This window comes from Vulpes vulpes, chromosome 7 (assembly GCF_048418805.1).
Source record: "Vulpes vulpes isolate BD-2025 chromosome 7, VulVul3, whole genome shotgun sequence".
NCBI lineage: Eukaryota > Metazoa > Chordata > Mammalia > Carnivora > Canidae > Vulpes > Vulpes vulpes.
The window spans coordinates 30,669,311-30,685,079 of record NC_132786.1 but is presented as its reverse complement, the minus strand read 5'-3'; the positions used below and the strand labels follow the sequence as shown (position 1 = coordinate 30,685,079).

At 33.7% G+C, this 15,769-nt stretch overlaps 1 protein-coding gene across 1 annotated transcript in view; it reads left to right on the top strand.

The window, feature by feature from the left end:
- Positions 1 to 15,769, top strand: part of LOC112916313 (disintegrin and metalloproteinase domain-containing protein 32) — a 161,718-nt gene that overhangs the window by 103,196 nt on the left and 42,753 nt on the right. The window contains exons 14-15 of the mRNA XM_072763476.1: positions 12,768 to 12,873; positions 13,943 to 14,126. Of these exons, the coding sequence (XP_072619577.1) occupies positions 12,768 to 12,873; positions 13,943 to 14,126 (290 nt within the window). The remainder of the gene's footprint in view (positions 1 to 12,767; positions 12,874 to 13,942; positions 14,127 to 15,769) is intronic.

Below are 15,769 nucleotides of genomic sequence, written 5' to 3'. Positions count from 1 at the left end.
AATTGCTGAATCACTAAATTGTACATCTGGAACTAATACAATACTATATGTTAACTATTCTGGAATTAAAATTAAAAACTTAATAAAATTAAAAAGTACGTGAAACCTACACCTAACCGAGCTAGAAAAGAAAACAACATAGAGTACCTGAGTGGCACAGTTGATTAAACATCTGACTTCAGCTCAGGCCATGATCTTGAGGTCCTGGGATCAAGCCTTGCCTTGGGCTCCTCACTCAGTGGGTAGTCTACTTGTCCCTCTGCTGCTTCCCCTACTTGTACTCTCTTTCTCTCAAATAAATGCATAAAATCTTAAAAAAAAAAAAAAGAACAACAAACAAAACCTACAACCAATACAAGGAAGGAAAATAAAGATTTGACCCTTTTTTCAAATTCTCAATTGTCTTGTTTAACTTTCTCCATGACACTTATCATCACATGACTCATTTATTGTCTATCTCCCTCACTAGTTACTAGTAAACAGTAACATATATCTTATGTCCATTGCTTTATCTCCGACACATAGGATATGGCACAAAATAGTTGCTCAATCAATTTTGTTGAATAAATGAATAGCAAAGGCTTGTTTTATAACTGTATTTTGCTTTTATAAGCAGCTCATATATCTGGCTGTATGGTGAGGACTTGAATATTGTAACAGCAAATTTTATCCATATTAATAGAATGCCTGAAGAAAAGGGGATTAAATGATAGGTTTGTTTTGTAGACATAATGAAAAAGACAAGAGATACTTTTTAGAGCTGGATCATTGAATTTCATCATTGTCAAGTCTCCAGACTGTCTTCCCCATCATTCTCTTGATTTTTTCCTTCATGATGTCCAGGTGGTATTTTTCTTCTATTGGCTATGTAAAGATGGGACTCATCCTTGTTATTAACAAATGAACATGGTTAATGGTGAAAGATACTGATGAATCTCATTCCAAGTTGGACTTTAGCCACTTTGTGGAGAAATGTTTCAAATCAGTCTGTTGTATGTAACTGGGCTGGGAGAAGGTCAATGATAGGGAAAATGGGCTTATATATTTCTACCTATCTCTTTTTCAAGAAAGAACAGTCTTTTCCAGAAGTCCCCAGCAGAATTTTCCTCAGGTTCCACTGGCCATGATTATGCCACATGCCCATGATCTGGTTGCAAAAAGGGATTGGGAAATGTAATATATGGCATTTTTTATTCTTTCTGGTAGGTGTTGGTTTCTTCTAGCAAGAAGTAGGATGTAAGAATATTTTAGGTAGGTACATGAGTTATGAAAGTTATTTATTGTGAAAGAAAAAAACAAATAGTGCCAGCATGGCGTAAAGGGAAACTGATTCTTGAAGTCTGTGTCAAGGACGCATAATGGAATTGCAGAGATTGTGGCAATCTGGAGAAAGTATATCATGTCTAAGGAGGGCAAATGAATCTCAGTTCACCCTAAATTATGAAACTGAGCTGCCCACCATGAATACAATACTGCATGATATACAAAACTAGGAAGATGTGCAAAACACCAATGATAAAGATAAAAACAAGTTATATGAACAAGTGGTTATGTCTTATGCCACCTACCACCAGCTGCATCTCTAACCCTTCCTCAGTGCATATGTATGGCTTTAACAGGAGTTTCCTATAATCAGTTGCCAGAAGGAGAAAAAACTGAGGTCTGATACAGATGGTTCTGTCCAGTATTTTGACATCAATTGGAAATAGGTGCTTTCTGGTTATTACAATCAGGAGTGTCTAAAAACCAGCAATCTAGGAAACTTTCTCTAGAAAATCTAGAATTTTTTTTAGATTCTAGAAAATCTAGAATTTCTAGGAAAATTCTCTTATTGTGCAGAATTCTAGGCAGTATGTCTGGTTTTCTACTTTGTCTGAAAAGAGATGTCCAGAGGTACAGTTCCATTAATCTTGATATTTGACAGTAGCTAATGATGTGCAATTAATTAGGAATTGGAAAAATAAGATTGAAAAATTGGTGACAGGGAGTTCTAGAGAAGTTATATGTGGTTGTGCTTCTCAGAATAAGCATGTAAAGCTCACCAAAGGGCATTACACATAGAGAAGGCTCTCAACAATAATATTAACAAGGTAATCTGTCTTGTGGATGTTAGTCAGTCTCTTTCTCCAGATACCCTATCTTTCATAGTGAACCCACGTACATAGAATTCATGGCTACAGGGATAGAGACAGTGAATAGTTTCAAAAATAGGAACTTCCCTAATCGAGATGATCTGAGTATCTTTGTTGCTAAGTTAACAACCGGTAAACAGTAATGAGACAGAAGTCAGCTTCTGATAAAGCACAATGCCTTGACAGACTGGCCAGCCACTGTGCCAGTATGATGACATTAGATCCTTCTAGATATTTAGAGGGTAGAAATTTGTTCTCACTAGAATATAGACAGATTTGGATATGGATTTATCTTTTTATTTTTTCATGTAGAGAGAACTTAATAGATCTTAAGTGTATATTTTAATGAGTTGAAAGATGCACATATTCATATAATCTTTACCCTAATTAATTAAAAGGCAGAAATTTTCCATCTACTCAGTATGTTTCTTTGTACCTCTTTTTAGCTGACACTTGAATACAACACTTGTTATCTTTCCCATTATCATAGATTATTTTTACCTGTTATTGAACTTTATATAATAAATATATAAATTATATAGTATTATATAGTATTATAAATATAGTATATAGTATTATATATAGTATTATATTTAAATTATATATTATATTATTATATTAATATTACATATATTTATATTATATATTATATACAATTATATTAATATATGCTAAATTTATTATATAAATTATATATAGTATATTATATATATAGTATTATATATAAATTATATAGTATTTAATAAATTAAATAGTATTTAATTGTGTGAGTGTACCAAAAATAGTTTTTACATTCTCATGTATGTGGACATTTGTATTATTTCCATTTTTTTCTGTCATGAATAACAGTGCTATGAACCTTTATATATAAATCTTTTTAAAATACATATTTCTGTTTGAATAAAGATTTAGGGAAGAAACTGCTGTCTTAGAGCAGCTGTATATTTAATTTTATTAGAAACCTGTGCAGTTTTCTAAAGCTGTTGTACTACATTGTACTCTATTAGCCACATAAGAATTTTAGTTACTCCATCTCCTTGGTGACATTCTGTGCTGTTAGTCTTCTTAATTTTAGTCACTGAAATGACTAAAGAACATATTAAAGAAATATTAAAGAACGAGAACATATTAAAATATAAACATTATGAATATTTTCCCAGTATGAGGCTTTCCCCTTCACTTTTTCATGGTGATATTTGATAAGAAAATCTTAATTCTGACGATCAGTTTATCAAATATTTTTCTTTTATACTTATTTTAAAAAATTGTGCCTACTCCAGGGTCATGCACATTATTTTTCTATTTTTTCACTAAAATGTTTTGATTTAACTTTTCTTTTAAATGGAATTGATTTTTTGTATATGGTGTGAGATAGGATTGAGATTAATTTCCCCCCATACTATCATCATTTCTTGAAAAGATTTTCTCATTCAGTTGATTTGATATCTTTGTTAAAAATCAATTGATAATGTAAGATAGTTCCATTTCTGGATTCTCTTCTGCTTCATTTATCTATTTGTCTATATCCCTATGCTTTTGATTACCATAGCTTATAGTAAGCCTTAAAATCAGGTAATGTAAATTATTCAACTTTGTTTATTTTTTTCAATATTGCTTTGGATTTTCTGAGTCCTTTTCATCTCCATTTAAACTTTAACATTAATTGCTAATTATAAAAAAATTCTTGCTAATTTCTAAAAAAAGTTGCCAACTTGGATTTTAATTGAGATTGTATTGAATTTATAGATGAATTCTGGATTGACAACAATGTAGTGTTTTACAAACCATGAATATGCTTTTTAAGAAGTGTTTTTTTAGTTTCTAGTGAACATGTTTTTTATACCTTTATTTTATATTTTTCCTAACTATATTTTGGGTTTTAGCACGATTGTAAAAAGTGTTATTTTTATGAAACTTGGTTTTCCAGCTGTTTGTTGCTAATAAGTAGAAATATAATTTATTTCTTTTTGTACCTTGATATTTTATCTGTGATTTGAGTAGTGAAATAAAATGATGCCTACTAGATATAGAGAAGTCTTATTCTAACTGGATACCAGAGAACATAGAACTGTACTGATAAAGGTATAGAATTGTTAGACGAGAAAAATGTTACATAATAAGAATTCAGAGTACTTGCTCAGAATGAGTCATCATAAGAAAAATTTAGCAGCACATTGTGTATATGTGCCTGGTAACTAAACAAATGTTCAGGGATTTCAGTTATTCTCTGTACAAATGCTGACAATGATGAACCAAGAAGATATGAAACTTACTGCTAGAAGCATAATGATTGTATATTTTCTGTCTAAAAAGTTACCTTTCACGGAGATCATTGGAATTTGTTAATGGTCTGCAGTATCTAGATTACTAGTTCTTCTGGTGGTTTTTGTTGACTTCCTTGGATTTTATGCACATGCGCACGCACACACACACACACACATCTTCTGAAAATAATGTCTTTTTAAAAAATTTTTCAGCATGTATACCGTATACTTCTTTTTCTTTCCTCATTCCACTGTATAGTGTCAGTGTTGAATAAAAGTAAGGAATAATAAAAAAATCCATGTGTTTTTGTGATTTTAGATGGAAAGCATTCAATATTATACTTACTTAATAAGTATAATGTTACTTATATGATATTAGCCAGAAGTTTTTCCTGAATGTTCTTTATAAGGTTGAGGTAATTCCCTTCTATTTCTAGTTGTTCCATAAATGTTCAATTTTTTCAAATACTTTTTTCATATTTTTGAGATGACTATATTTTCTAATAATCTGCTAATATGGCAGATTATATTTATTGATTTTGCAGGTGGTAAAAATACCATTTCTGGAATAAAACCTATTTATTATATATTATTTTTTGTATTCTGGATCTGATTCATTTTACTAAAGACTTTTGCTTGTTGAGGTATATTAGTTATAATCTTTTTTGTAAATGTTTTTGTCAGATTTTAGTGTGAGAATTATGTTATACTTAAGATGAGTATAAAATGTTCTCTTCTATTTTTGTTTTTTCCTTAAAGATTTTATTTATGTATTTGAGAGAGAATGTGTGAGTGAGGGGAGGAGCAGCAGGGGAGGGAGAGGGACAAGTGGACTCTGTGCTGAGCACGGAGCCTGATGTGGGGCTCCATTGCAGGACCCAGAGATCATGACCTGAGCCAAAACCAACAGTTGATGCTTAAGCCATTGAGACACCCAGGTGCCCGATTCCCTTCTATTTTCTGAGAATATTATTTCTTCATTAAATATTTGATAACACATCCCTCACTGTTTCCCCCCTCAACAACAATAATTTGGCATTCATCCATAGACTTTTGTGAGAGAGGCTTTGTGGAAGCTATGTGATCCAGCACCATATGCCAAGAGACTTGGAAGGAGTCCCACTCACCTGTGCATTGGATAATAGGCACATAAAGCCCAGCTGTGGACTCTGCTATGGACTCTGCAGTGGCTTGGAAAATACTATATTAGACACCCACTGATGAGAGAGAGCCTTTGTGGAAGTCCAGTTTTCCAGAAGAGAAGTTCACATCTTTGGAGCAAAAAAATATATGAGTTTGGATGCATTTGGAGGGTTTTAGTGCTACACATGGGAAGGCAAAAGGAAGTCTGTCAGCACTCAGCCTGGTACATTACAGTATTGAGAGAAGTCCTGTAAGCTTAAGAATTCTGCCACAAAAGGGAGCAAGAAGATGGAGCAGATCTAGCCAGAGAGTTACTAAAGCTCCCACCCACCTTTGTTCTAGTTGTCTCTAGGTGACCCCATTAAGTTGATTTCTCCAGTAAATCTTTCTGTTCAGTTATTCTCTTTTTTTCTTCTTCGCTGCATAGCTGTAAGTTCTTAAATGATATTCTTGAGCCCTTGCAGGGCTATTTTCATTTGTATATAGCTGCCTCCTTATTTCTTGGTGAGGGGATGAAAGTTAGCATCTCCTACTGTGCAATCTGGCTGATCTTATTCTTCCTCAGTAGAATTTTTTAAATGGAAGAGAAGTAAATGTGTGTCCTTAGTAAATGTGTATGATCTTCCTAGTTCATTTCTTGAGAAAATGTATAGGATAATCTTAAAAAGAGAAATGAAGGCTTCAGAAATTCCTTACCATAGATTATTTTCTGAACATTAGTATCCATAAGAAGTCAATTCATTTAATTAATATTTGGCCCCAAACTCCCAGACTCAAAATCTGTCATACATTTTCAGATACAGTATAGATGGTGCTCCTTTGTCTTTGGCCCCTAGAAAATGCTTAAGCCATTGAGCCACCCAGGTGCCCCATTCCCGTCTATTTTCTGAGAATATTATTTTTTCATTAAGTATTTGATAACATGTCTCTCACTGTTTTCCCCTTCAACAACAATAATTTGGCATTATTCTTTGTAATAATTTGGTACACTTGTTGAAATGACAGATACAAGAACTGTGGCTATTGATAGTACTTGTGATAGTACTTATGCATATCTGAGGTAAAATGAAGTTAGGAACAAAGAAATGGTGCTATGGTAGAATCTATAAAGGTGAGAATAAGATCAATAGAAAGTTTCAGGAATTATGATGGCAACAAGTATTCAAAATGGTCATTCAGTTTATCTTAGTGCGTGTGATCTCATTAATGGTAATGGATTGCTTATAAAGTATCTATAAGACTGTTTATGTTAATAGCTGATCTCGCTTAACTCAGTATTCCAAACTCCTCAATTCCTAAAATGTATTTAAATAGGTTGGCTGGCTACCTGAGCTCCCACTGATCCTCTAAACAGTGGCTCAGTTTGGAGCTCTGTATGGATCAATCTGATCTTCCTGTTACTAGCAAACAGTGGCATCTGGTGTAGTATATTTTGTATGTGACACCAATTCCGAAAAGTGTTTTGGTTTACTGCATTAGCAATCCCCTTTACTGGTTAAAGAATAAACTGTTACTGCACAACTGTGGTTCAGGGGGCTTTTTCTTCCTCATATAATATTCCAGAGGTAGGCATGTTGTCAAAAACATCTCAGCAGCTTGGCTATGTGACATTTACCAAGAATCTGTGGTTTTTCTTCTTGTTCAGCCATCCCTTGTGTCTCTGGTAGAAGATAGTTTCCCAGTACAAAATCTTTCTATCAGCCCATAGAATTGAGGAAAGAGGAAATAAAACTAACTATCTTCTACTTACTGCCATTAACTTGATTTTTTGATATATAATGTCTGTTGATTTTCCAATGGCCAGACCTAGTTACATAACCACATCTGGTTGCAAGAGAGTCTGAAAAATTTTTTCTTTATCTTGGTGTTTGTGGCCCTGCTAATAATAAACTCCTATTACTAAATGGAAAAAAAAGGAATGAATATTGGGAGACAATTGCCAGTTTCTGTGCCATATTTCCTCGCTCCTTAGCTCAGCATTAGTCTTAGAAGTTATGGTGGCAGGATACTCTTGCTACTAGTCATGTTGTCTGGAGTGCAAAGTTTATATAAAGAAGGTAGAGATCAGTATGGATCAAAGTATCATGAACTATTTTATTGATTATAAGAAGCAAGATTTCATAGATTCATCTTTTTCTGTAGAGATCTCAGGATTTTCTTAGTACCAATTTCCAGAAACTGTCTAATATCCACATGGTTACTGTGGGAAATATCCTATAGTAAAATATGGCATTATACCTTTATTCATATTTGGTTGTACAGTAGTGGATACCTAACCAGACCTGGTCCAATGGCAGTACTCTCCAACCTTGATACAGTTGGTCCCTGTTAAGGTGAGCATCTGATTCATATTAAGAGAGATAAGGAAGTTCTGAATGTCTTTTCTGGAATTTCTGGACAGTTGAACCAAGAGAATTTTCCCCCTTAAGCTCTAGAGTTTTTGTCAGGTATGCTATCGACCATGTGGAGAAAGGTGAGCCTCAGTAAAACAGAAAAATGAAGCTAGAGTGTAAACATAAATGAAAACAAGAGAAAGAAAGATAAACCACCTATTATTTATTCCTTCAATGCCAGTGTAATAAATTATATTCTGTTCTTAGTCTCATAATTTTTTACGTATTTTCTGAACTTAATAGAAATATTATTTATCTATATTTCAGCTGGTGTACAGTAGTAATATATAGCTTATTGGAGGTGGAAAAGAATTATAGGTCAGGGGGCTTCAGATTCAATAATTAAGTTTATGCTTATTTATCTTAAATATCTTTGAAGAGTGTTTTAGAAGCCATGAGGAAGATATATCTACTCTCTCATCATTCATTTGTGGAAAATTTAAAATGATTCTATCTGCAAATTCACTGGCACATGTAGGATTGGTATTGTCTCTTCCAGTAAATATATTTAGGGAACCACAAAACAGAAAGTATAATGAAATTAGTGAGGTGACATTGGAAACATAATTAAGAGATCATTAAGCAGTTTTTTCAAATATTAATCTTTAAAAATCTCTATTGCCTCAAATAGAATAGGTATAATTCAAGTTGGGGGTCTTGGTTTTGGACGTCAAATTCCATAAGGAAGAAAGATTATGGAATATAGTTACCAAAGGTGTTGATTTTTTCTTTCATTCAATAAATATTTATCTAACACCTTATTTGGGTATGACATTACTCTTTTAGCACAGGAAACACAGGAAATGTCCAGTGATGGACAAGACAAAAAAAGGTTCCTATTGTTATGGAGGTTATAGTCCAGTTAAGGGTTCAGGCAATAAATATAAAAATAAAGATTCTGTCGCTGGATTGTAGTGTACCAGGTTGAGTAAAGATTATGGAAAGAAATTTGGATTTTATCCTTGGTATAATATTTAAGCAGAGACTGATACATGGTTTTTATTTTCTTAAAAAAATCATTCTGATTTATGGAATGCAGAATGCTTCCACTCTCCACTATAGGAAGTAGAGAATGGAAGCAGGGAGTCAATTAGAAGGCTTTTTGTAGACTATTAGAAGAGAGATTGATGTTATATATCAGGTTAGAGTTGTAGCCTGTTGTAGTCATACTCTGGCTGTATTTTTTTTTTTAATTTTTATTTATTTATGATAGTCACACAGAGAGAGAGAGAGAGAGAGAGAGGCAGAGACACAGGCAGAGGGAAAAGCAGGCTCCATGCACCGGGAGCCCGACGTGGGATTCGATCCCAGGTCTCCAGGATCGCGCCCTGGGCCAAAGGCAGGCGCCAAACTGCTGCGCCACCCAGGGATCACCATACTCTGGCTGTATTTAGGAAATGGTGTCAATAAGATTTGGATTGGTTGACCATAGCCTACCCTCCCTTAAAGGTGCTCAGAAAGAACACTTATATTAGCCCATAGTAGGGCAGAATAACCTACCACAAAGCCAATTTTGTAATAAAGTGTTGAATATCTCAAGTAATTTTTTGAGTACTATAAAAATAGAATGATTATATGGGTACAGAATGGTTGTAAGTGAATTTGTTGTTTACATTTATGATTCTGTGGCTGACTAGGAACTGTGGCTTACCACTGCTACCCAGCATCACGAGTATCATACCACTTAGCCCAGGAAAAGATTAAAATTCAAATTCTGAGGTACAATTTCTACTGAATGTATATTGCTTTTGCACCATCATAAATTTGAAAAATTGTTAGGTTGAACTATTTTTAGTTGGGGACTGTCTGTAGTCTGTGATTAAATACAGTTTTTATATTATCTCTCTAAATTAGACTGAATTATCCAATTTCTGACTTTTCTTGAATAATATCTTGGTGTTTAACAAGCTCTGAATTGGCATTACTAACCTGGTATCTAATATTTACAAGTTAACTGATTAAACATTGTGAATACTTAGAAATAACATCACTTTTCCTAATGGTGTCTATACAATTGCCTTTGATGGACTAATGTTTAAAAATGGTGAAAAGAGAATTAGGAGATGGTAAAGAAAGAAAAATAATATAGGGGAAAATGTAACTAATGAAAGGAGCAGGTAAATGAGAAATTCTCTTGATCATAAAAGAAAATGGAGAAGAATTAGATGGGAATTCACAATGGCTAAATAGACATCATCTTAACTAATTCTAACAATCCATTGAGGTAGATGTTGTTTACTTTTATGGATGAAGCAGCTAGGTTTAGCAAGTTTCATTTTAGAGAAAGGAACTGTGCTAGGCGGAATTCTTTTATTTTTTATTTAAATTCCATTTGGTTAATGTAGAGTGTAATGTTAGCTTCAGGTGTAGAATATAGTGATTCAACACTTCCATAAAACACCTGGTGCTCATCACAAGTGCACTCCTTAATCCCTACCACCTATGTAACCCATTACAAACCCACCTGCCCTCTGGTGACCATCAGTTTGTTCTTCATAGTTAGGAGTCTGTTTCTTGGTTTACCTCTCTTTTTTCCCCTCTTTGTTCATTTGTTTTTTTTCTTAAATTCCATGTTTGAGTAAAATCATATAGTATTTCTCTTTCACTGACTTCACTTAGCATAATATTCTCTAGCTAAATCCACATCATTGCAAATGGCAAGATCTCATTCTTTTTTATGACTAAGTAATACTCTATTGTATATGTATATCACATCTTCTTTATCCATTCATTAGTGGACATTTGGGCTCTTTCCATAATTTGGCTATTATAGAAAATGCTGCTATAAACATCAGGGTGCATGTGTACCTTTGAATTAGTATTTTTGTATCTTTTGGGTAAATACCTAGTAGTATAATTGATGGATTTTAGGGTTCTATTTTTAACATTTTGAGGAACCTCTATACTGTTTTCCAGAATGGCTGTAGCAGTTTACATTCCCACCAACAGTGCAAGACAGTTCTCCTTTTTCCACATCCTTGCCAACATTTGTTATTTACTGTGTTAATTTTAGCCATTCTGACAGGTGAGAGATGATATCCCATTGTAGTTTTGATATGTATTTTGCTGCTGATGAGTGATGTTGAGCATTGTTTCATGTGTCTGTTGGCCATTTGTATGTCTTCTTTGGAAAAATGTCTGTTCATGTGTTCTGCCCATTATTTGGGGTGTTGAGTTTGATATATTTTGGATATTACCCCTTTATCAGATATGCCATTTGCAAGTATCTTCTCCCATTTTCATAGGTTGCCTTTTAGTTTTGTTGAGAGTTTCCTTCACTGTGCAGCAGCTTTTTATTTTGATGTAGCCCCAATTTTGGGGGAGTTTATTTTTGCCTTTGTTTCTCTTCCTTCAGGGGACATATTTAGAAAGAAGTTGCTACTGCTGATGTCAGAGAGGTTACTGCCTGTGTTCTTCTCTAGGATTTTCATGGTTCCATGTCTCACCTTTAGGTCTTTCACCCACTTCAAAATTATTTTTGTGTATGGTGTAAGACAGTGATCTAGTTTAATTCTTTCCATGTTGCTATCCAGTTTTCCTAGCATCATTTGTTGAAGAGGCTGTCTTATTCCTATGGATGTTCTTTCTTGCTTTGTTGAAGGTTAATTGACCATATAGTTATGGGTTCATTTCTGAATTTTCTGTTGTTTCATTGATCTTTGTATCTTATTTTTGTGCTAGGACCATACAGTTTTGATCACTGCAGCTTTGTAATACTACTTGAAGTCCAGAATTGTGATGCTTCTAGCTTTTCTTTTGTTTTTCAAGATTGTTTTGACAATTGGGGTCTTTTGTGGTCCATGAAAATTTAAGACTCTCCTAGTGTACAAACCTTGGGTAATCCTTTCCCTTTGAGTTGGGACAGAACCAGTAAATATGTGATGGAATATCATTCCCGTGATTATAGTATGTAGTAAAGATGAAGGAATTTTGAATACGAAATTAAGATCCATAATTAGTGAACTTTGAGTTAGTCAAAGGGAGATCATTCTGAGTGGGCTGTGAGCCATTTAAAAGATGAGAGATGTCAGAGAGATTCTCTTGCTGGCTCTGAAGAAACAAACCGTCATGTTGGGAGAGGGCCTATAACTGGGATGTGAACAGAATACCTAGGAGACAAGAGCAACTCCTGGCAGATAGTAAGAAAAGGAAACTACGGTTACAAAACAACTTGAATTCTATCAATAACCAATGAGCTTAGAAGGGGACTTCAGTCTCTGATGAGACTGCAGCCCCTGCTAATGATTTTATTTAGCCTTATGAAACTTGAGCAAAAAGAACACTCACTTGTGTGATATTATAAATGGGTGTTGTTTTAAGTTGCAAGGATTTTGGTAATTTTTTACACAAATGATGAATATTAAATATAGTAATGAAGGAAAAAGTAGTTAATCATTTGACAATTTTGCTCCCTCCTTTATTTTAGACTTCCTGAAGATACAATTAGGTTTCTTCAGTTAGATTTTGTTATAGACCTGGCTTTTTATGAGTTCCTATTCATAATCTAGGAAAGTAAGTATAGTTTTCTTGTATTATGTATTGCCTTGTTTCACAGAGCACTCTCATGGCTTATGCTTCTATAACTCTCCTTACCCCTCATGATATCTTTTGTGATGGAAATGACTCAAAACGAAATAAAAGGAGATATAGCCATGAGCACTGCTTATCACTTCAATTCTTTTTTCTTGAAGTGATAAGCAAGAAACTTTTCACTAGGAAAACTTTTGAGTTAGATACTAGTAGAGAAGGCAAAGCAAGCATATAACATATGAGGGAATGGACTAAGATGAGAAAGGAAGGGAGTTTTAACCTAAATATATTTCTAACTTTGACAGGTTCAAAAAATGCACCATTTGCCTGCTATGAAGAAATACATTCTCAAACTGATAGGTTTGGGAACTGCGGTCTAAAAAGAGGCCAGTATATATTCTGTTCGTGGAGGTATGCTATGCAAATATTAGATACTTTTTTTTGTTTCATAAGATTCTATTTTTAGATTTTCTCTCTATATCTCATTCATCCCAGTGGTTTCAAGTATCACATGTGTTTGGGAATGAATGGGAATGAATCTTAAATTAAATTGTATAGCTCTGACATCTTTCTTGTGCCATAGGCTTAAATTTCTGTTTTTTTTTTCTGTATGTGGGTAATCATTAGGTTTCTAAATTCAGTCCAAGATTGAAAGTAATAATAGTCATTACACCTTTCCTCTTTGAACCTGCATTTTTCTTTACAAAAATGCTATCCCCATTCACTTCATTGCTTGCTCAAGCTGAAGACTACCCAGTGTTTATAAAATGAATTTAATTTCCCCTGTATCTGAAAAGCAAGCTCTTTGATATTTTGGTCATAAATTTAATTTAATAAACATCTCTTAAGAATCTACTATGTGCCTGACACTGGGCTAGCTCCTTGTTAGCAAAGCATAGATGACCCTTGTACTTAGGAATTTGTACACTGGTAAGCACATCATGTATTGTTTCCTTGGTTTGTTATGCTATTACTTTTGTTTAGAAATACCTTACTCTCTCCCTATTAAAATTGGACTCAGAAGGCATCTTCTCCATGAAATTTCCCCTAATTGCTAAGTTAGAATGTGTCCTTATCTTAAATCTTCATAAGAATTATTTTATTTGTAGCACTTTCAATAGGGGTTATATTACATTTAATACTAAATGGTAAGGTCCTTGAGGGTAGGAGTCACAACTTATTTATCTTTCTATCTTTCTACAGAAGGATATGAAATACTTGAGTGAATCGATTATTTGACAATAAGTATATAAATCTGCACAGGGAATAAAAGACCATTAGCACCATTGAAAGATAACCTTGTAGAATATTTGCTTCAAATGTTAGTGTTAAAATTACACTCTCTCTAGTAACATTTAACATAAATGGAGGTCATTCATTTGTTTTTTGTTTTTTGTTTTTTTGTCAAGGAAAGCTAATCTGAAGTATTCCTAATAAATGCCTAATGTGTAATAATCATATAATTTTATTATGTTTGCAGGGATCTTCAATGTGGAAGATTAATTTGTACTTATCCTACTCGAGCTCCTTTTTACAAAGAAAATAGTGCTGTGATTTATGCCTTTGTACGAAATAATTTATGTATAACTATAGACTACAAATTACCTCACTCAAAACGAGATCCAATGGAGGTCCCCAGTGGCAGTTTTTGTGATGAAGACAGGGTAAATGATTTAAAATCTATTTTTGTCTAACTTTATTCATTTCTTTAATAAATATTTTCATTTAAGTATCAAATTTCAATTCATTTCTAGTGCTATATAACTTTAAATCTTTCAATAAGGAGAAAATGAATAAACTTCATTTTGTCTTCATATATTAAGAGGGCAAAAGGAATGTTTGATATCCTTCAGAATTTCAGTATTATGACCAAGGAAACTCCCAAGTATTTCAGGGCTGTAGTGTAGAGAGGAGAGATCTTGGAAGTATATTAAGTACTCCATAGCATGGAAATTCACTTTCTTTCTCAGAGAAAAGAAGAAATCTCACTCTGTAATATATGTCTCCTTGTAGCCCAGTATATAAGAGCATAACTTACATCAGTCTTCTTGGAATCAAGTCTTCAAAACTGATTTTTTTTTCCTTTTACATTTTAAAAGTTACCTAACCAGTCTGAGGTCCTATAACAGTATATAAAGTGAGGATAATAATAGCATTTACTCTATGGGGTTATTGCAAAGATTAAATAAAATAACTGTAAAGTGCTTCATATGATGCCTGTCACATAGTGAAAGTTAAATACAGATTGGCTATTATTATTGATTATTATAATTAATTATCTCTGAGGCTAACTCAAATCTGGAGAAAACATACAATGAATAAATTTACTTCAAAATCTCATTTAATTCCTGACCAGATCTTTGCTCATGAGGAACCATAGTATAGTATATGGTGTACACATTAAGTACTAAGATGTGCATACATCTATATTCCAATGTTTTCATTTAATAAATGATTTTGAACAAATTTTTAATATGTGACATGTATATGTTAATAGCCATTTCTGGTGGTTTAAACTTATAAGTTTAAATAAGTTTACTATAGGTAAAATATGTAGTCTTCTTAGTATTGATTTACTCTTCATGCCTCTGAGTCATAAATGCTTCCTTGATGGATGTATATATATGAAGGAGCTCAGTATATAGATATATTTAGGCAATGGAGCCAAAATAATTACAAAATGAAACAGTCAACAGATGATTTGTTATTATTCAGTTGATAATTTAGTAAGAATAGAATCCTTTTTATAACATGAAAAATTCTCGGATAATTCATGAGAACACATTTTATGAAGTAGTTTTTAGTATAAATCACATATGATGAAACATTCTTGGCAATTTTTTTTGTCGGTAGCATCCTTGTATAGCAGGACTTTTCATCTCAGTTTCAACTGAGGCAGGCAGACAATAAATACTACATTTGAGGAGGGGGAAAGATGGCAGAAGAGTAGGGTACCCAAGTCACCTGTCCCCACCAAATTACCTAGATAACTTTCAAGTCATCCTGAAAACCTACGAATTCGGCCTGAGATTTAAAGAGAGAACAGCTGGAATGCTATAGTGAGAAGAGTTCGCGCTTCTATCAAGGTAGGAAGACGGAAAAAAGAATAAAGAAATAAAAAGCATCCAAGAGGGAGGGGCCCCGCGAGGAGCCGACAGGAAAGCCCTGTCCAGGAGAAGCAGGAGCTTCACCAATCTTCCGGACAGAAAGGCGCTCGCAGGGAGTTGGAGCAGGACCCCAGGAGGGGCGGGGATGCCTTCAGGCTCCTGGGGGCACTAACAGAGGACCTGCGCCCTGGGGAAAAGTG